Source organism: Lutra lutra, chromosome 3 (assembly GCF_902655055.1).
Source record: "Lutra lutra chromosome 3, mLutLut1.2, whole genome shotgun sequence".
NCBI lineage: Eukaryota > Metazoa > Chordata > Mammalia > Carnivora > Mustelidae > Lutra > Lutra lutra.
In genome coordinates, this window is record NC_062280.1 from 186,325,982 (window position 1) to 186,347,432 (window position 21,451).

The 21,451-nt window shown below is 43.5% G+C and overlaps 2 protein-coding genes across 8 annotated transcripts in view; one reads left to right on the forward strand and one right to left on the reverse strand.

Annotated features, from left to right (window-relative positions):
- Positions 1–16,082, forward strand: part of CLDN10 (claudin 10) — a 125,672-nt gene extending 109,590 nt beyond the window's left edge. For all 3 annotated transcript variants that reach the window (XM_047720251.1, XM_047720252.1, XM_047720250.1), the window contains exons 4-5: positions 14,981–15,088; positions 15,753–16,082. In XM_047720251.1, coding sequence (XP_047576207.1) covers positions 14,981–15,088; positions 15,753–15,876 — 232 coding nt within the window. In that variant the 3' untranslated portion in view covers positions 15,877–16,082. The remainder of the gene's footprint in view (positions 1–14,980; positions 15,089–15,752) is intronic.
- DZIP1 (DAZ interacting zinc finger protein 1) overlaps positions 14,576–21,451 on the reverse strand; it is a 54,085-nt gene continuing 47,209 nt past the window's right edge. For 4 of the 5 annotated variants that reach the window (XM_047720248.1, XM_047720247.1, XM_047720249.1 and 1 more), the window contains 2 exons: positions 20,704–20,878; positions 18,091–19,164 (listed from right to left, as the gene is read on the reverse strand). In XM_047720248.1, coding sequence (XP_047576204.1) covers positions 19,088–19,164; positions 20,704–20,878 — 252 coding nt within the window. In that variant the 3' untranslated portion in view covers positions 18,091–19,087. Of the gene's footprint in view, positions 14,763–18,090; positions 19,165–20,703; positions 20,879–21,451 lie in introns of those variants that run through there. The other variant, XM_047720246.1, reaches the window with a different exon arrangement.

The window sequence follows — 21,451 nt, forward strand, 5'->3', positions numbered from 1 at the left end:
GTGCATGAAAGTGAGATAGGCTCATCAGCAGTGTTCGATGACATCATTTCAAGAGTAAACATGTTCTGTGCTGCATTGGCAAAAGATGCATCTAATCACTGCGTGGGTGTCACGTAGTGTCTTGTCTCTAAAAAGCTCAAGGCATAGGATTTAAAATTCTAAACGTCATCCACTGGACATCATTCATTTGGGGTCAAGTAGAGGGAAAGTGGAAGAGATGTGGGGGCAGGGGAGGAAGAATGATGTTGTGTGATCACAGGAAATGAAGAGCTGGCTTTGACCCATAGCCATCCAGATTGACAGCTGCCAGCTGCTGGCATCTGGGCCAGGGGCCATCACGGTTTCGGATGCTGATCTGGAAACCGCGACCATGCTCCTGAAGATTAGGGGTCTGTGAAGGAAGTATCACTTTTTTCATTTTTACTTAGCCTTTTAAAATAGCTCCTTGATGAGCTGCAATCAATCAACCTTTATTTTAAAAAATGTACATGATGCAGGGTTTAAAAAAAAAAAAATGCTCCCGCAGTGGTGCAGACACCACCCAGTTGTGACCGGTCTGGGTTGCAGGTGAATGGTTCGGCATTTACAGATGAGTTTGTTGGAGGGGGTTGGTTTTTAACTATGGGCTATTGGTTTTTATAGTTTCCCTAGGCTTATTTCTTTGCCTTGGGAAAACCCCAGGGATACCAAATTAGAAACAATGATATATGCAGTATTTTGTCTCTCACAAGAATATGCCCACATAGCCCTGTAGAAAGCCACATCTGTACGCATGTGGATAATTAGCTGCTGGGCTGGTGATGCTTTCAGTCTTCAGGTCAAGTGTTACTGAATTTTCCAAAAAAGTTACTAAAATTGCTGGCTAGGTGTGCATTCCTTTTTTCTGGTGGGTTTCAGAATCTTCAGGGAATTGATTTGTTAGTTCTGTCTTTAGTGTCTGTCTTTTATTCATAAATAAGAGGTGCTTAGATAATGAAATAGAATGAAAATAGTCGTTACTACGTGTTGAGCCCCTACCATGCACCAAGCAGAGCATTGCAAATATTCTTTTATTTTATTCTTGCAACAGTCTTATAAAGTAGGTTCTCTTGGTACGACCTTTTTGAAAATGGATGTGTGCAGTTAATGTGTACAAGGGAACCTGGACTAAACCAGTACTGTCTGATTGGGCTAGGAGTCAGACCAGGCATGCTTGCTCTAAGACGCGTGGTTTACTTGATTTCATAATTTTGGTGACCATATCCTATACATATTTTTTTCATCATGGGAGTTTCTTTTGTATGATTTTAATAACTATTTTAAATTTTATTAAATGGGAAACAAAATGACTGTTTTGGACCCCAGTATAATTTTTACTCTCCTGCCTATGTTGGAAAAATGGGTTCTGATTTATAAATTTTCTCCTAATGTTTGATAATGAGATTTGTACAGGTGTGCATGACACCAGACATTGAGATGAAAACTGAGACCATGCTCCTGGAGATAGGAAGCATGTTAATGATATTTAAATGAAATATAATTTTCCTCGAATGACACATTTTTATTTCAGGCTTTGGTATCCTAAATGTATAACAAAACAGTATTTCTCATGATTTACTGTATTAAAGACATTGCTCACATTTCTGGATTAACTCTTCTAATTGCTGTCTTTGTTTTCCTGGCAATAATTAAGGAAGTCTTTTTCAGAATCTTAAAAATCATTTTTGTCCTTTCTCAGAAGGTCAAGGCTAATTCATATATACCCTGTAACTTAAGCCTGTTCTTTGTGTGATTTTTTTTTCCAGTACTTGCTATATACTCAGTCACCTAATTCAGTTTTGTGCCATCAGAATTTCTGATTTTCTTTTAGATTTTGGCTAAACTCAGTTCAGTGATTATGGACTCTGAGATGTTTTCTTCATTTCCACATTCTTGGTGCAACATTGAACTATCCCATTCCCTGTAATAATCTGTCGGCATTCCTCTCTCTACCTGGGTCTGCTCCGTCTACATTCTCACCCATAAAATCAGGATAATAATGGCACTCTATTCGTAGAGTTACTGTGGGAATTTGGAGAGTGTGTATATATATATATGCTTAGAACTGATTAGAACACAGGAAACCCCGTGTACCCTATTACTGTATTGCGTTAGCTATTATTAAGATAACTTTTAAAATTGTGTGTAGTATTTAAGATGTGGCTTATCTTTATAGATGCTTTGATTAGCTCTCTTCTGAAGTGACTTAAAAATATAACACCTGCATTTGGCAATTTACCTCACGTAATTAAAAACACAAGAGGGAAGCACTTTTTGAAAAGCAACAGGGCTTATAAACTGGTAATATTTACAAATAACAGCCCCTTCACACAACACACTGAGAGAAAATATAAACTTTACTAATTATAACTGCTGCATATTGAGAACATGTTAGCTCCTTGAGATAAGAACTCGCTCACATCTGCATCTCCGACAGTGCCTTTGCGCAAAGGCAGACAGTCCATTCAGATGAAGGAATTACCAAGCCCTGAGAACTGTAAATGTGACCAGATTCTGATTACCCATCATGGTAGAAAAGAGGCATAAAGGACAGGTGACATCTTCTGGAATTCTCAGGCGTCACTGAAACAAACTCCCTTCTCTAAAAGCCAGCAAATCAACCCTCTTGGCTTCATCTGTTTTCCTCTTATCAACAGCTTTAGTAGAGGACAGAGAGTTGAAAATTAGAAAGATTAAGAAGCTAGAAATTGGCTCTCCACACGAAATTCTTTTTTTTAATTAATTATTTTTATTAACATATAATGTATTATTTGCCCCAGGGGTACAGGTCTATGAACTGTCAGGCTTACACACTTCACAGCACTGACCATATCACATACCCTCCCCAATGTCCGTAACCCAACCACCCTCTCCCTAACCCCTTACCTCCCATCAACCCTCAGTTTGTTTTGTGAGATTAAGAGTCTCTTATGGTTTGTCTCCCTCCCGATCCCATCTTGTTTCATTTTTTCCTTCCCTACCCCCCACAACCCTCCACCCTGCCTCTCAAACTCCTTATATCAGGGAGATTATATGATAATTATTTTTCTCTGATAGCCTTATTTCGCTCAGCATAATACCATCTAGTTCCATTCACGTCGTTGCAAGTGGCAAGATTTCATTTCTTTTGATGGCTGTATAGTATTCCATCACATTTATATACCACATTTTCTTTATCCATTCATCTGTGGATGGACAACTAAGTTCTTTCCATAGTTTGGCTGTTGTGGACATTGCTGCTATAAACATTCGGGTGCATGTGCTCCTTCGGATCACTACATTTGTATCTTCGGGGTAAATACCCAGTGGTGCGATTCCTGGGTCATAGGGTAGCTCTATTTTCAACTTTTTGAGGAACCTCCATACTGTTTTCCAGAGTGGCTACACCAGCTTGCATTCCCACCAATAGTGCAGGAGGGTTCTCCTTTCTCAGCATCTTTTCCAACAACTGTTGTTTCCTGACTTGTTAATTTTAGCCATTCTGACTGGTGTGAGGTGGTATCTCACTGTGGTTTTGATTTGTATTTCCCTGATGCCAAGTGATGTGGAGCACTTTTTCATGGGTCTGTTGGCCATTTGGATGTCTTCTTTGCAGAAACGTCTGTTCATGTCCTCCGCCCATTTCTTGATTGGATTATTTGTTCTTTGGATGTTGAGTTTAAGTTCTTTATACATTTTGGATACTAGCCCTTTGTCTGATATGTCATTTGCAAATATCTTCTCCCATTCTGTCAGTTGTCTTTTGGTTTTGTTGACTGTTTCCTTGGCTGTCCACACGAAATTCTTAAAGTAGAATCTTTAAAGCAAGATTTTGATTTGGCCTTAGCTGGCATTTGCTAGAATTTCATCACCGGGGCTGGTGACTTAGTTTATGCATGAACTTAGGGATGTGTTGGAGAATCGAGGCTAAAGGCAGGGAAGCCCTAGGTGGGCTGGGGTTTGGAGAGTATGGCTGCAGGAAGGTTCTGACTTTCCTTGGCAAGAGTTAGTTCCTTGAGGTCAGAAAACATGTATCCCATCACTGCCTAGCACCGTGCCTGGTAAGTGAAATTCTTATCTGTAGAACTGATCCTTTCAGGGTCAGTGGGAAAGCTTGCCGTTGTCTCCCACCATGGTAGAGAGGAGAGAGGAGAGCAAGAAGGTAGGCACGCTCACTCTCTTCTTCCCATCCTTATCTCATACCCTTCTTCCTAAAACCAGTTACCTCCAAGTGACCACTCCCCCCACAGCCCTGGAAGCCATGGCTGAGGCACAGGTGGGTGTGTGTGTTTGATCTTCAGCAAGGCCGTGGGCTCTAGTTTCCATCTCCGGTGAGCAAATCGTAGCCATCCCACACCTACCCCCTAAAATGCACTGGAAAATGGTCTGGGCTCAGAACCTACTTGGTTGTTTTGTTTTCCTTAGGATGCTGTGCTATATTAATTGAATCCTCTGTGGATTTCCAGGACATTCCTATGTAAGGTCTACCTTGGTGGCCTAGTTAGAAACACAAACCTAAGCTCCTCAACAAAGTTCCTACTCCATTCCTACTGTGTGCGAGGAACTCAGTAGGCACTTTACTGATGAGAGAAAACGAGTGGCTTCAAAGTGTAGCTGGAGAAAAGATCAAGGCCGTAGCCATGCCCCCAGCATCCTGCTGTCTGTTCTGTGGCTTTGCATTCCGAAACCTGTCCTTGTTGGGAAGTTCTTCCTCCCAGGCTACGACACTTGACACCGTGGCAGTTCTTTAAAGAGTTACATCTGACTCTGGTCATGTTCTGCTATTTCCCCATTTTCCCCCTTTTGTTTTGCTTCTTTGCTCTCATTCAAGTTGTGATTATGTTTCATGATGGCAGGATGGGCTCCCACAAAGCCTTGAAAATGATTTCCCAACTCTCCCCTTTGGGCTATTTCAAATCAGCTTCCTCTTTTTTATTAAAATAAAGCCTAGGGGCGCCTGGGTGGCTCAGTGGGTTAAAGCCTCTGCCTTCGGCTCAGGTCATGATCCCAGGGTCCTGGGATTGAGCCCCACATCGGGCTCTCTGCTCGGCAGATAGCCTGCTTCCCTCTTTCTCTGCCTGCCTCTCTGCCTACTTGTGATGTCTGTCAAATAAATAAATAAAATCTTTAAAATAAAATAAAATAAAATAAAATAAAGCCTATCAAATCCAAAAAAAAGTCTACCTTCCTGCAAGGTTATGGTAACTGGTACCCCCAGCATGATTCATCCTATCAGGGGGATGAAATTTTTTTTTTTTAAAGATTTTATTTATTTATTTGACAGAGAGAGATCACAAGTAGACAGAGAGGCAGGCAGAGAGAGAGAGAGGAGGAAGCAGGCTCCCTGCTGAGCAGAGAGCCCGATGCGGGACTCGATCCCAGGACCCTGAGATCATGACCTGAGCCGAAGGCAGCGGCTTAACCCACTGAGCCACCCAGGCGCCCAGGGGGATGAAATTTAAATCAGTTTTTCCCACCACCACTTTGTCGTCCAAACCACGAACTTCCTAAAGGTCTTGATTTGTTTTCTTAAATAAACTGTTCCAAGAAAGAATTTATGGTCACAAAGAAACTTCTTTTCAAATCCGTGCAAGGTTGGAGCATTGAACCATTGCCCTAATTGAGGAAACAGGGCGTTGTGATCTTAGATTTATTCTCTTTTAGTTTACGAGATTTATTGTTAATATTTTGGCTCAGATAGTCTCACATTTGGGCCTTATCCTCCGGGCTTTCCTATTATTTTCAGAGTATTTAAAACCATAGATGTATTTATCCCTTGCACTCACTCTTGGCATACATTAAGTTTCCACCTTAGGGCTTAAGCTTTACTCAGGTCAAGGCTTTTCACCACTGTGGTTATTTAGTAGTTAGAAATAAACAGCTGTCTACACTCTGATAAAGTCTCTCTTCTTGTTATCTGTCCAGTTCAACGAACAATGGATAATTCAAGGAGTCCCTCTCTAAATTACACATTTTCCTGGGTGTGTTTCAAAGGAATATCGATCTCACTACATGACCTTGCCAAGATATTTGACTTCTCTCTTTTGTCCTCATTATAACTTAATGAATTATGAATGTTTGTTTATTTAAGCATACTCCACTGATGAGATGATCTGGAGAGTGGTTTAATATTGGTCAGCAGCTCACAGATTCTTGGACAAAGGGTTCCATGGATGTGTCAGATATCAAGAACAGAAACAATTCAGCGGTGAAATATTAAGAAGGGCAATTCCATGCCTTCACTGCGTTTAGTAGGAGCCCAGGCCGCTTCAGATCACCACAATGGCTCTGATGCTTTTGGTAGGCTAGCGTGACTTAAAAATACACTTGGAAACCAAATGTGTTTTGTTTTTACCAACCTGCACCTAAAGTCATGATTCCTGCCAGCTGGGTGTGCTTTCGGATGACTGTGCTTTCTGCAAAACTCCCCACACTCCCAGGCCCCCTCCCTCTCCTTCTCCCATACTGGCTAGCTCCTGCTTATCCTGCAGGACCTGTGTCCTGGGGAGGTGCCCCCCCGCGTGCTTCTGTTTGTTGCCTGCACTTGCTGCTCCCTCCCCCAGGCCAGACCAGCAGCATCTCCAAGCAGAGACCACATCTTGCTGATTTTGGAATCTCTTGTGCCTAGCCCATGCTCCATGACATCTGTAGCAAGGATGGGCTGACAGCAGTGGTGCATGACTGTCTGTCTGCCTGTCTGTCTGCCTGCATCTCTCCTGCAGTGGAAAGACTGAGTACGTTTGTGGAGCTAGGCTGAAGGGAATGGGGACAGTATACATGTACTGTTTCAGAGTGAGGACCTGGATTCCGTCCTTCTGGCTGCCTGGGAGTAAACCCCAGCTCTGCCACTTACGCGTCGTGTAACCTTGAAGAAGATCCTTATCTTTTCTGGGCCCTGTGTTCCTCATCAGTAACGCGGGGATAATAAATAAATATTCAGTGATTTAGAACCGTGCATCAGCACACAGTAAGGACTCAGTAAATGTTAACTTTGATCTTTAAGGATACTGGTGCTTAGGCCGAGTACCTTAATGTCACTGTTCCTTACTTTATGTGGTATGTTGAGGTTAGCCACAGAGAGATGGGTCTTGAAATGCTGGATACATTGAAACGATATCATTGAAGTGGTAACACTTGGCTCTCAGATAGAAGGCATTTGGAAGGGGACCTAGCATGGAACCATTTAAAAGAAATAAGGGTTGAATACTTTCTTCTTTCTTCCTGATCACCTTGGTCATAGCATTGAGTTAGAGACGTGCAACCGCTTGAAACTGTCCAGTGCACAGACGTTCTGGAGGCCCTCCTCATGAGACCTGTCCTGCATACATCTCCCCAACACCCGCTGATTCTAAAATGCTTCCAGGCAGCCCGTGGACGATTCTGAATAAAATGTGGGATACGTGTTCTGTTGACCCAGGCTTTTTGCTGCAAGTTCATCTGTGTGTTTTTTTCTCAACACTAACAAATACACACACCCACCTGCGCACACACGGATTCTTGACCTGCGCTCAGTGGCGCGGGCTGTGCCCTCAGGGGTCCTAAGGCAGCATCAATTGTTTTAGGAATTTCCTGTCTGGAATCACAGCCTCCTCTGCCGTGTCCGCTATGCGGACTTCACAGTTGGTGTGCAAAGTTGTTACTGTACCGGCTTGAGCAGTAGGACTCAATACATCATTTCTCACCTGAAATCAAAGAAAACCCAGTAGACCCCCCCAGTCGTCCATATGCATGGAGCTTAATGGCATGGACATTGCCAAACAACAGATTTGGGGGGTTTTGTTTTTTAAAGATTTTATTTATTTATTTATTTATTTATTTATTTATTTATTTGTCAGAGAGAGAGAGAGAGAGCACAGGCAGGGGGAGCAGCAGGCAGAGACAGAGGGGGAAGCAGGCTCCCCGCTGAGCAAGGAGCCTGATGCGGGACTCGATCCCAGGACCCTGGGATCATAACCTGAGTCAAAGGCAGACGCTTAACCCACTGAGCCACTCAGCCTTCCCAACAGATTTGTTTTTGAAGTGAACTATGAAACTTTGGAGACAGGAGATACTTCTTCTAGATTGTAAGTTACCTGGCTAATATTATATTAAGTTACACTGTGGATTTTTTTTTTTTAATTTCCCTGAATACTTGGCAAGAATTGGACTTCTGTAAAGATACTCACTGTGCACTTTACAGGATGTTGGAAGGGGAAGGCAGTAGAGAGGCGAAGAGGCAGTTAGCAGGCCAGCTCCTGGCCTCATCTTTGCTCCTCTGGGATCTTTAGGGAGATGAAGTTATCTGTCTGGTTAAGAGCTCTACTCCCTCCTGCTTCTCCATGTTAAGAGGATTGAAGAAGAAACATATATGCACCACAGTAGCATGTGGTACGTCACCAATAAGTGTTACCTGTTGTTAATATATGCTATTTGTAGGATTCTGAACGACCTTGTTGGTGAGTCATAACACAGAGAAAGATAATGCATGCTTGTCTGTTTTAATCTGGCCACAGAAGAACAATTTAGAATTGGCATCCAAAAAAAAAAAAAAATCAGTCTTTATTTTGTGTTTCCTAAATATGAGGATTCTCCATGAAGTTTCCATGTTAGTGGATGCTTATTATTTAAGTTACCCCTTCCTATTTTATTTTATATTTATTTATTTATTTTTTCTTTTATCCCTTCCTATTTTAGCCAGCATTTGGAAGGCACCCGCTACTACTTTGTAAGCCTCCTGGGAAGCCATGGGTGATGAATCCTGTGGCATCTCACAGGCAGTGGGAGGGAACTGTTCTCTGAGGGGTTTGTGGAAGGGAAACCAGACTGGGCCCAAGGCGGGGAGATGCACAGGCTGGATGGGCACCCCACAGCCCGTCCCAGTAGCTGGCCCCCAGAAGAAGAGTGTGGAATAATGGGGGTGTATATGTGTGTGTTTGTGGATCATACCTCTAGAATACTTCTTTTTTTTTTTTTTTTTAAGATTTTATTTATTTATTTGACAGAGAGAGATCACAAGTAGATGGAGAGGCAGGCAGAGAGAGAGAGAGAGGGAAGCAGGATCTCTGCCGAGCAGAGAACCCGATGCGGGACTTGATCCCAGGACCCTGAGGTCATGACCTGAGCCGAAGGCAGTGGCTTAACCCACTGAGCCACCCAGGCGCCCTAGAATACTTCTTTAATATAAAATCTATTCATGTATTTATATAGACCTTAGATTATATAAGCCTTTGAGTTGAAAGTTTACTTGAGGTGGTCATCTTTAATTTAATTTAATCTTTAATTTAATTTAATTCCATGCCAATGGAATTCAGTTTTAGAATATTTACATTGATAATATATGGTATACTTTCTAAACTCTAAACTCAAGGAGAGAGAGAGAGAGAGAGAGAGAGAGTGTGTGTGTGTGTTATTTTCAGGTAACTGGAATATTTATTTTGGCTGCTACTACTCCTGGTGAAAATGAGGAGTAGGAAAATATGTTTGAAGAAACACACTGTCTTAGATGTCAAGGGCTTGGACCCTAGCTCTGTGACCTTCAGCAAGGTCATGTCATTCCTCTGGGTGTCTTAAAGGAGGAGACTTTTTTTTTTTCATTCGCAACCCAGTTTTTGTTTTGCCGGAGCTGCTGCGTTTTCTTTTTTTTTTTTTTTTTTTTCCAGTCCAACATGCCCTGATTTTCATTACTACACTCACCTCTTTTTGTGTGGGGTGAGAAGACAGCCTGAGGGGAATTCAGAAGAAATTCCATACCCTGGAGCTCGTGAGCCACGGAGAAGGCAGTGAGCTGGGGAGAGAGAAAACACCCTCCTCTCTGGAATGACAACTAGAAAAGTACATTGCTCTGATTGTATTTTCTCAGATTGATAAAATCTTTTATTTAGCTAAAGTATACTGTAAATGGAAGAAGGAGAGGTGGTGAAGGGCTCAAGGTTTGGAATCATGGTTCTGGGCTTTAAATCCTTGTTTTACTGTTTACTGAGCTGAGGCCCGAGGCATGTGGTTTCATCTCCCTGAGCTTCAGTTTCCTCATTTGTAGAACGGGGTAGCAATACTCTCAGGATTAGAGTGAAGATCGAGTGTAATTATGCAAAGAACAAAATGTTGACACACACACACACACAAATCCTAGTATAGTGAGCTGACTCTAATCGTCGCTATTGTTGTGGGCGTTTACTTGAACCACGTCTCTGGATCTGGGAGAACGGATAATATTTACTGGGCAAAATCATGCTGTTCTGATGCTGCTGCTAAATTTCGTTCCACTCTGAGGCTGCTATTAGTATCTGCCTATCCCCGCGGGACTCGGAGATCCTTGAGAGCACAGCTGTATCTCTCTCATCCTCCTTGAAATACAGGATGAGCACAATGCCTGGCATGTCATTTCTGTGCTGGTGACCCCAGTAGGCTACATGAGCACCCTGGGGGTGGCCGATAAGTCATGACAGGGGTTTGGATGCAAGGAAGATGGAAAGTGGAGGTGTCAATAAGAGGTGTTCTCCATTCCATGCCTTTGGATTACCATGAAGGTTACAGGGCTGAAATACGAGTTGAAGTGTGAGATGATCAGAATTAAGGCCTCCGGTGTGCTACCAGGCACAGCCAGGTGCATGAGAATAATTTCACCCAGTAGTGTGGAGGACATTTGAATGTGTTCAATCTTTGTGGTTCTTTTGGGGGGAATTTTTATTTTTATTTTTTTTTTTTTATTTTTTAAAGATTTTATTTATTTATTTGTCATAGAGAGAGAAGCGAGAGTGAGCACAGGCAGACAGAGTGGCAGGCAGAGGCAGAGGGAGAAGCAGGCTCGCTGCCAAGCAAGGAGCCTGATATGGGACTCGATCCCAAGACGCTGGGATCATGACCTGAGTCGAAGGCAGCTGCAGCTGCTTAACCAACTGAGCCACCCAGGCGTCCCTTGGGGGGAATTTTTAAGGAATTCGTCTTTGTTTTCATTTCTCTGGATGGAAGTAAAGTTTTCCTCTATTTACTAAATTTACATTCAATGACATACATGAATTGAAGTCAGGCAATTACATACATGAATTGAGTAGTTCTGCCAACTGAGTGGATTATTTGAGGTACTCCAAAAACAATGTTTTGATCCATGAAACGAAATTCTGTCCTCTCCTTGACAATCTTGGATCTGTCTGGTGCTAAGCAGATTTATAGCTTTTCAGAATAATGAGAAAACATCGGCATTCGTGGCAGCCCAATAAAGAGGGCATGCTCTGAGTGGGGAAGCTGCTCTGGGGCCAGGAGGGCATGGTTAAAAAAAGAAAGACCTACAATAGAGCACCTGAAATTTGCTGATCTTCTGAAGTGTAGAAGTCAGCTTCTTAGCATTACCCAAAAAAATGAAGAAAGATTTCTAGGCAGAGACTAAGCTTCCCAGTGAGTGTCAAAGGAGACATGCTCTGGAACGAATCTGAGTGGATATTATATTGCTCTCCCTCAATCCCGTCTTTCGGTAATACCAGCCAGTTTTTGCCAGATCACGCACACTGATAGGTGTGAATTTGAGTCCCTGCTGAGTTAGTCAGTTCTACGTGTCTTTTCGCAGAAGGAAGAAGAAAAAGTCTCTGCGAGAGAAAGGACCAAGTCACAAAAGCCAGCTTGTTAAAAATTGCTGGTGTAGACATGGAGTCTCTCAGAGACTTCCGCTCTGAGCTGGTACTATTTATTGTTTGTCTCTGACAGAACTCACAAGGAACTCAGTGGAAATGAAATTTTTCTTGGAATAGAGTCTATATCTACAGACTTAAAGAAAAATGAAAGTATATTTAAAAATAGGAATACACGAACCAGTTTTTAGCCTAAGACAAACCCATGATTCCTCAGGAAGTTTCCAGATGAGCGTAAATGAATATAAAGGCATGTCCTGACATTTGGCCCACCTGAGTAATTTATCTTCTGATTTGTGACAACACTGTATACACGTTTGCGTGCTCCTTTGAGTGAATTCACAGTGCTGAGCCATGGTTTATGATTTCTATCACCATTGCCATTGACTGACTATTATTAATAATTAGAAGTTTGTTTTTAACCAATCGTGGTAGCCAGCACTGGAATCCTATTTTAGAAATCTAAATATTTTTTTAAGAAAAACCTCTGGCTGTAGCTTCAGGGGGTAGTTGCACGAAGAGTAATATTAAGGCATAGTTTCAGGAGTGAAGACTGTCTGAACTCTAGGAGGACAAAAAAGAGAGAAAAACAGAAAGTATCATTGAACAGTAATCCCATGATAATGTCCTCCAAGTAGAAATGTTCAGTGTGCTCACTTGTGACTGTCTTTATAGTGACAGCATGACAGGGGGCGCTTGGCTCCAGCTTACTACCATAGCACGTGCAGAATTTTGTTTGTTTCTTCATTTTAAGATTTTACTTATTTATTTTGAGAGAGAGCATGCGCACACGTGGAAGGGCAGACGGGGAGGGAGAGGGAAAGAATGTCAAGCAGACTCCACTTGGAGTGCAGAGCCTGACATGGGGTCAGTCTCGTGACCTTGAAGCCATGACCTGAGCGGGAACCAAGAGTCAGACACTCAACCGAGTGTGCCATCTGGGCTCCCTAGGACTTTCAGATGTTTTAAAGAGGTTGGATGACCTGCACTTAACAACCTGGAAGGCATTCTTCTTTTTTTATGTTCATGATTGTGTTCAGACATTGTAAAAGGGCTGATTGTGGAAATTCAGGATATCGTTTAATGAAGGCATCTTTCACAGAACTGTGGACTTCACGCTCTTGGCCTGGCCAGCTCTTTTAACCAGTGCATCTGAGTCCTTTGGGGCCAGTTTTTGTGTGCAGTTTGAGGGTGTTTTGTTCCCCTTTACAGCAATCTTCTGTTCCTGAGAGCATGTGGAGAATTTCTTGGTTTCCAGAACATAGTTGGTGCTCTACTACAGGGTGAGGTCTTACCCCCTGGTTGTTCTGCTGAGGCTCTTCCTTGCTTCAGTGACCCCCTGGGTTTCCCAGAAAAGGCAACACAAGAGTGAGAAAAGAAGGGACCCCGCGGCAGCGAATGCAGGCTGTGAAAATACCACCGTAGCCAGATCTGCAAATGAGCAAGTTAGACCCAACATTCCTAACCTTCAGTGAGTGTTGCTCCTAACTTCTCCCAGCTGGCAGTCGGGGCCATTCTTCCCTCACTGCTGTGACTCACACCAGAGAGCCTACCCCTGCCCAGTCAGGAGTTCAGACCCGTGACACGGCATGTAGAAATAGACGAGGCAAAACTCAGGATGGGCCCAGGCAGGACATGCCTCCTGCTCTCAATGGCGCAGTATGGCCTTGAGACCTAAGCCTGACCCGCCACGCCTGGCTCAGGGGACTGGCTGTGGAGGGAGCCTGCCTTAGCCCTGCCTTGGCCCTTGTCACCCTCACTTCTGACTTTCCTGTCTCAGCTCTTCTGCAGATTCTGCGTGACCAAAAGAGACCCCTTCCACTTGGGGTCTCCACTTCTTTTTATCCCCATTAGGTTGAGAGTAGCGTCCATCAGTTGTTGCCTTGAGACAGAAATCTATGGGCCAAAAAAACTTGAGAATCACTTCTTTATTTAAAAAAATCCCTATTCGTCAGAATAAGGATAGGCAAACATGAAAACACACAGCCCTAATACTTTGGTATACTTTTGTCATTCCTTATTTGTTTTTCTGGGTGAGTGCTCCTCCCTTAAAAGGATTTCCTTTAGTCCTCCACAGCAAAAAGTAATTTCCTTTTTTGTTCTCCATAGCATCATTTGTGTCTTTGTGTGGGGACCTGCCCAGTGCAGGAGTTGACTTGTGTATTGGGTGGATCTTTGCATTGAGGCAAAGATGCTTGAGGCATCAGCAGAGTGCTGTGGATAGCCAGATGGCAATCTGTTGCTAAATGATGTTATTTTGTATTTATCTCCCACTAGATTGTGGTGATAAGCAAGATAGTGCTGTATCTAGCACTTACTTTGTATGGGCTCTATAGAGGAGGAAGAACTTAACTTTCTCCCCCCCACACACTCTCCTGGGTTCTTAGCTGCACCCTATAAATTAGACTGACAAAAGACAGATTAACCAGAAAAAAATAGAGTTGGTTAACACGCACATCATGGAGACATGTAGGAGTCCTCAGTGATGAGTAACTCAAAGGGCTGGTTAGAACTTGGGCTTATATGGTATCTAAATAAAAGAACAGTAAGCTCAGAGAGAGGTGACAAGACCAGAGAAAAGGACTTTGACCTACTGGAGCAGCAGACTGGGAAGGCAGATCTATGGGGGAACTAATGGAAGATATGGTTGGTTAGTTGAGTTTGTTATGAAGATCCCCCTGGTGTCTTTGTGTGCTCCCCTCCCCCCAGTGTACTGTTGTTTCTGGTGATTAACTTCTGTCCTTCCTGCTAGGCAGGGTAGGGGGGCTGGGAGGGACATCTTTACAAATCGATGTCCTGCTTTAAGACAAACGGGGAGGGGCGGAGAGCTTTTCTGGTATCTGCTTCTCTGCTGCTGCCTTCAGCTCAAAATAACCCTCATGCCCCAGTGGCCTGTTTGGGGGTGGCGTATTCTGCCATCCTTCAACACCTCGTACATGATTTGCAAAGAAATGTTTATTGAATTGAATTAAACTGAAAGCAAAGGGAACCCGCCGTTTTCTGACCGGACTCTGCGAAATAATTTACCCTGCGCAGGGGACCAGTTTGATGGAACATTCTGTGAGCTTCAGACGGGCCCAGAGAGAAGGTACCAGCTGAGCCGGGAGGCCTGGGCTCCTCAGCTGGCTTTGCTTCTGCTTTGCCTGCAGGGATCACCTCTTCTTCCTTTCGGGAAGTCAGGAAGATACAATCAAGAGGTGGCTAGAAAAACACGTCGAGGGAAGTTTAAAGCGTTATACAGATACAAGGTGTTGGTACTTCCTGTACAAGCTGCGGTAGCAAACGTTTGCGATGAGCATTTAGGCAATCTTGGCTCATTGGTCTTAAACACTGTTTATGCCCCAAATAAGTCCACCATAACACCTGTACGCACTCCCTCGCAGGTACGAATTAGGAGCTGCTCTGTTTATCGGATGGGCAGGAGCCTCGCTCTGCATCATTGGTGGAGTCATATTTTGCTTTTCAATATCTGACAACAACAAACCTCCCAGGTATGGAAAAGAGACAGGAATGACCTGTTAAAATTATTCCAGGTGGGGCAAGTGAGATTGTTCACACGATTCTCAGAAATGTCCAAAAACTAGGATTGGTAAAAGTTTGGGACATATAGTGAAGATAATATTAACTAAAATCAATACAGTGAATAGAATAAATATACAGTTAAAGTTAATTTAAAAAACAAAAACAAAAAAAAAACCCAGAGCTCTACCTTCTTACACTCCAGAGCCATTTCTGTGAGCAGAACGATAGGGCTTCCTGCATAAACTTCACCGTTTTTATAATTTATATATAATTATAATTTGTATATTATATATATTATATTTTATAATTAATATATAATTAAAAGCCTCATCACTTTCACATAGAGAATCCTGACGAAGGTCCTTCCGATCCCCAGGGTCCAGGAAGATGGGTTTTAAAAGAGAAAAACTGAGCAGACGAACAAGCCCCGAGTTTCTGCTGAATTCGCACTAACTGTTCAGAAATGACAGTGAGACAGTTGGGTGGGTGGGGAGTGGTGTCGAGAGAGAGGAAGAGAGAAAGCCCACTCAGAGTCATCAGGGAAGGTCTGAAACTGCTGGGACAGAAGCAGGGGGTGATGGTTTCTGCTCTCCGTGTACACGAGGATCTGCCAGACTATGTTTTGCCTTGCAGGATGGGATACTCCTACAACGGGGCCACGTCCGTCCTGTCTTCTCGGACAAAGTATCATGGAGCAGAAGGAGATTTTAAAACCACAAACCCCTCCAAACAGTTTGATAAAAATGCGTACGTCTGAAAAGAGCACTGCTGCGAGCTGTCTCGAGTTATTGTAAAAGTGAACTGTTCACAGAATGATCCCCCTCCTCGAGGCCCTCCTCTAATTCACATCCAAACTATTTTTAAAACATGAATTTGGAGAATTTGCTGATTGTGTGGATGTCAATATTCTAATCATTTTCTGTTGTGGCTTTCTATAAAAAAATAAACAGGTTATTTACAGGATTTGTACATATTTTGTACATTTATAGAACATGAGAAGAATTTAGCACCAGCGGATCAAGTATGTGTAACGGAGCCTTCTTGATCATTCAGACGTGGCATCCTTTGTCCCCATTCCTGGTTTCTCTTCCTTCCTATATTAAACAGAAGGTGTGTAAGGAGTGGTATCTTACGAACAGTGTGGGGGAAGTCTGAGGCTGTTCCTCAAAAGATGTTTGGGTTGAATGGACAGGTTACTGGTTGTGTCGCGACGACTTCCAGTTTCTTACACCTGTTTGTCACCAGTGTGAGTTGCAGTGACCGCTCAAGGAAAGGCTAATGGGGCCAGGACATTGCCTGGCACGTCCACCTTAAAGAACAGCTTTAGGCTTCTCTGATACAGAAAGCAGATTCAGGGCTGAAGCGTCAGCATGAACCTGGCTAGAGACGCTGGTCATGGTTGACTCTGGGGAAGGTTCCAGAGCCTGCGTGGCACCTGCCTTGCTCACAGTGATGGGTGAGTTCCGGCGTGTCTCTCGGGCCCTGTGTGCACAGCCACTCTGGGTAATGGAGAGACCTACCATTTTTCAGGGCATGTAAGTTGCCCCAGTGGTCTCTGAACAGCGTTAAAGACTTAAAAGGGAAAAATCACGTTATTCGGAAGATGCTCAGTGGGAAGAAGAGGAAATGAACAAGTTTGTTACTAAGAAAATCATCTTTGTATTACATATATACATATATATGTAGAAATATATGTGAAAATATATAAACATGTAATATATAATTAAAATAAATATGAATATAAGATATATACTATATATATAATATTTGTAAATATCTCTTCTAGGGATACAAATGCAATGAAAGCCACAAGGGGGTATTAGGTGCTACAGGCCAATGTGGGGGGCAGGATTTTATGGGTGTGTGTTTAGAACCAAGCTTTTTATTTCAGAGCTGTGCTGAAGGTACTAAAGGTAATGTTTAGATTGTATTGAAGTGTTCTAGCTCCTGAAGAATTTAGGGAGAGGAGGGGGTGGTGAAAACACAGAAAAGCTCTGTTGGGAACCACAAGCGTGTTAGCTGAGTATGGGTGAAGGGAAACACAGGATGCAAAGACAACTGGAAGGAACCACATCTCCGAGGACAGCATGGTAGGTTGAAAGAGAGGAGTTCAAGGAGTGGCTTTTGCAACACAGATGGGGCGACTTAATTTAAATACTGGGTTTGCATAGCAGAGTTCATCCCATTTCCGCACCCCTTTCCACTGGGAGCAGAGACGCAGAGCACAGAGACCCGAGTAAAGCTTGCTCTTGTCACTATCTAGTTGTATGGCTTTGGGCAAATTACTTAATAATTCTACATTTCTCACACCTTCAGGATGAGGATTATGATAAATACCGTTTCCCAAAGTTGTTCTGATTAAATGAGCAAATGATGCATGTTAAAAAAGCAAAATAGGGGTGCCTGGGTGGCTCAGTCAGTTGGGTCTGGGCTTGGGTCATGATCTCAGGGTCCGGGGATTGGGTCCCACGTCAGGCTCCCCACTCAGCAGGGAGTTTGCTTCCCCTCTCCCTCTATCCCTCCCCCTGCTCATGCACTCGCTCTGACTCTGTCTCAAATAAAAAAAAATCTTAAAAAAAACCCAAAACGCAAAATAGACCCACATACTTCAATAAATATCTGTTGGAAAAGTGACTGAATGAGTCCACTGGCCTGTGTGCCTTCTCAGGCACGGTGTGGCTCTGGTGTGTTGCTTACCTCTGTCCTCCTATATGGAAATTTGATTTGGCATTTATTAAAGTGCTTACATAGAAAGTGAGTGCATTTCCATAAAACGGCCCCTGTGGGAAGTGCTTAAAATGTGCAAGTGGACAAGTGAAAAGGACCCTTGGGGGAGGTGGGGGAGGGGGCAGAAACACAAATGGTTGTGGCTTCAGATCAGGATGTCGTGTGGCACAGCTAACAGGGTGAGCCGGACCTCCCAACAAGGTAAGTTTGGCTCCGGAACTCATCCTTAATAATTCAGCCGCAGTCACAGTGAGGTAAGGGAGGGTTTTACTTGAAAAGTTGGCGAACTGAAAAGAGATCCAAAACCCAACAGACTGTTAGTTAAAATGTTACTTTGGGGGGGGGTCGCAGAGTACAGATAGTACCACAAAGTAAAAAAGAAATGCAAAAGACAGCTTATATGAACTTTCTGACCACTGACAATTGTTAAGAACAGAACTAATTAGTTTTGAGGTATTTTATAATATGGGTTGGCATTTGAAAAGAGTGGGTAAAAAAACCGACATACACGTATGAATTCAGTAATGACTCAACCTTTGCATATACTGATAAATTAATTGACATTGAAAACAGCTACATTTTATTCATAAAATATCCAAGGTAGAGCTTATACTGCAGAAATGGTATTTAACGTTGTAAAATAATTGTTTAATAACAACATGCTTACAAGGGCTCAAGTCGGAGTATGGTGTACTTACTTCTGAAAAATGTATTTAACTTAGCCCAGCTCTATTTTTATAATTCTAAACTTATTTCTATATGAAAAATAACCAATCTACTCTTAAGATTTCACTGATTCCATTAATTCAATTTTAAGCCTATTAATGGAATTTTATAATAAAACACTTCCAGTGTGAAAATGGACATAAGATATATTAAAAAAAAAAGTTTTAATTCAAACTGAAACCTGCTATAAGTTTAAAAAAATTCACTTAAAAATTAGTCGAAAAAATACACTTAAACACTAGAGTACCGTTCTGAAGAAAAAACTTTTTATGACTTCAAATGACATATTAATTTTAAGCAGCAGAAGTCAAACACCTCTATATGCTTCAAAATACTGTTGACAATTTTTGTTTTCTGATACTGAATTAGGTGCTGTTAAAGAGATCCTTGTTCTTGGAATCAGCTTCGGTGTCCTCGTGGGAAATACTGTAAGGCAGGAGCGGGGGGTGGGGGTCTTGTGGGCAGGTCGCTGGAAACCTGCCGGTGTCTTCACCTTGACCCCCCTGAGGCGGTGGTTACACATCTGAAGAGTCGCTCCAGTCAGTCACCGTCACTAAGCTGCTTTTCAGGGTGCTGGATTCGTCTTGAAGTCCTATGGAGGGAGAGAGAGGAAAAGGAAGAGGAGCTCCAGTGATGAGACGAGCCTGTAAAAACATGTCATTTGTCGCTCAGTGTCCAGGTCTGTTGGCTAATCCCCACGCCCCCAGCTCCCACAGGCTTGGAGGAGGCTACAGGGCCACGAAAATGGCCACATCTCCAGGGAACCATGAGGGACCCTTGTCTAGAGGCTTCCACTCAGCATCTTTCCTCTGTATTCAGCCCAGGGTCAGGATCCTTAACCGCGCTCAGGAACGTTCTGTTGTTGCTACTGACTCTGAGTGACAGGTGTGAAAAAAGGAGGATAAAATTATAATAAGCCAAGGAGGAACTAAATGGTAGATATGGGTTTTCTAGGGTCGATGGGTTTCACTAGGAAGCACAGATAAGCTAGTGATGGGCACCGTGAGAAAGCAAAGGCCCGGCTCACGTTCTGGGGGAGAGGAAAGATGACTTGGAGGGCTGGCGCAGCAATGGCTCATCTTACAAAGTGATGTGGCGAGAGATCCCGCTGAAAATGGGAAGGGCAGGGAGGTTTGCACGTATAATTTAAAGTAACAGATGGGGCGGGGCGCCTGGGTGGCTCAGTAGGTTAAGCCTCTGCCTTCGGCTCAGGTCATGATCTCAGGGTCCTTGGATTGAGTCCTACATCAGGCTCTCTGCTCGGCGGGGAGCCTGCTTCCCTCTCTCTCTCTGCCTGCCTTTCTGCCTACTTGTGATCTCTCTCTGTCATATAAATAAGTAAAAATCTTGAAAAAAAAAAAAAAAACAAAACCAGTTCATTTCTAAAGTTGATGAGCCTGGAATCTGTAGTCTGACTTACTACCAAGAGATGTGGTGGACCTCAGGGTGCCACACAGACCCGAGGACGGGCGCTGTAGCCGGGGGAAGGGCGCAGACAAGCCCTTCTAGATGACCTTTCACCACGTGCAAGAATTACTTTGACAAAAATTACAAATCACATTTTATAATTTTTAAAAATTAACTATATTGGGAGTTAAGTTACTGGACTTAGCCAGACCCTGGGACTCATCCAGAAACAATGTCAGCTCCTGACCTCCTCTCTAATTCCTCCCACTGGCTACAGTGTTGCAAGAGAAATCTTTCCTCAAAGAAAATAAAGGGAAACATTTAATATGTAAACAGATTAACACAGGAAGACTGCCAGAAGAATGGCCCCATTCCGCTGTAATATCAGAAATTTTAATTTTCGCGAGGCACCTGCATGGGGAGAGTATCTGTGTGGGCATTTTCAAAAATAACATTAAAATTTAAAGACTAGAGTTTCGGTCCAAATTATGAGACTGACGCGCTGCCTACTGCGCTAAGGAGGCACCTAGAGTTTCGGTCCAAATTAAATACACCAGGGCGAAAGGACTCTGAAGAGGAGTAAGTGTGCACAAAGCACATGGTATTTGTTACACCAGCAGCGTTTCTGTCCGATGCTGTTTCAACGCAGCTTCGTTAGATATTTTTAAAGAGGACACGAGTAACTGGAAAACGGACAGCGCTTCAAGGCGCTCGAGCAGCCAACCTTCTGCATGTGGCCCCTTCAGATTAGATGTGCCCCAGGCACTTGGCACTTGAGTTGAATTTGCCTCATTCTTCACAAGGAGAGGTTCCTTCCGTTCTCTCCCGGTTTTCTTGCCCAGAGATCCTTCCTCCTCTGAGGATGACAGGTCCCAGTCGTCATCATCCACGTCCGCGCACTGAAAGAAATGCACAGAAATGCATGAGAGCCGTGAGCGTTTCTTAAAGACGCGGCACATGCGGGCGTCCCTTGGTTATTCTCTTGGCCAGACAGGGCCGCTGACACCGGATGATCTGAAGCTGGGGAACCTCGGAGATTCTATGTCTGGTGATTTCTGGAGAGCAAGGAAATGGATTTGGAAATCTGCATTTTGTAGGACGACAGAACCACCTCCTTGTTTCTTGCCACGGAATTTCCATGTTTACTACTTACTCTACCGGCCATGACTTTAGAAAATCTTGGAAACACTACGTTGTAGCAGTAAAGCTGGGCTGGTCCACAGGCAAGAGCTCTTACGTAATCTGGGATAATCTGACCTTGAACCTCAGGTTGGAGCTGCTGGGAAGGTGTTGGGGCTTTTCCTCCACTCTGGGAAGAGAGCTCGGGCTCTGCCCTTGTGTCCCTGATGCCTTTCTCTGCACACTCAGCTCCCAAGTGGGGCTAAGCCCCCCAAAGTCCCTATCTTACTGTCAGGTCCTGCCGTGGACCCGGAGCCGAGGCCCAGGTTCTAGCCAGTCCCAAGCATCCGGGT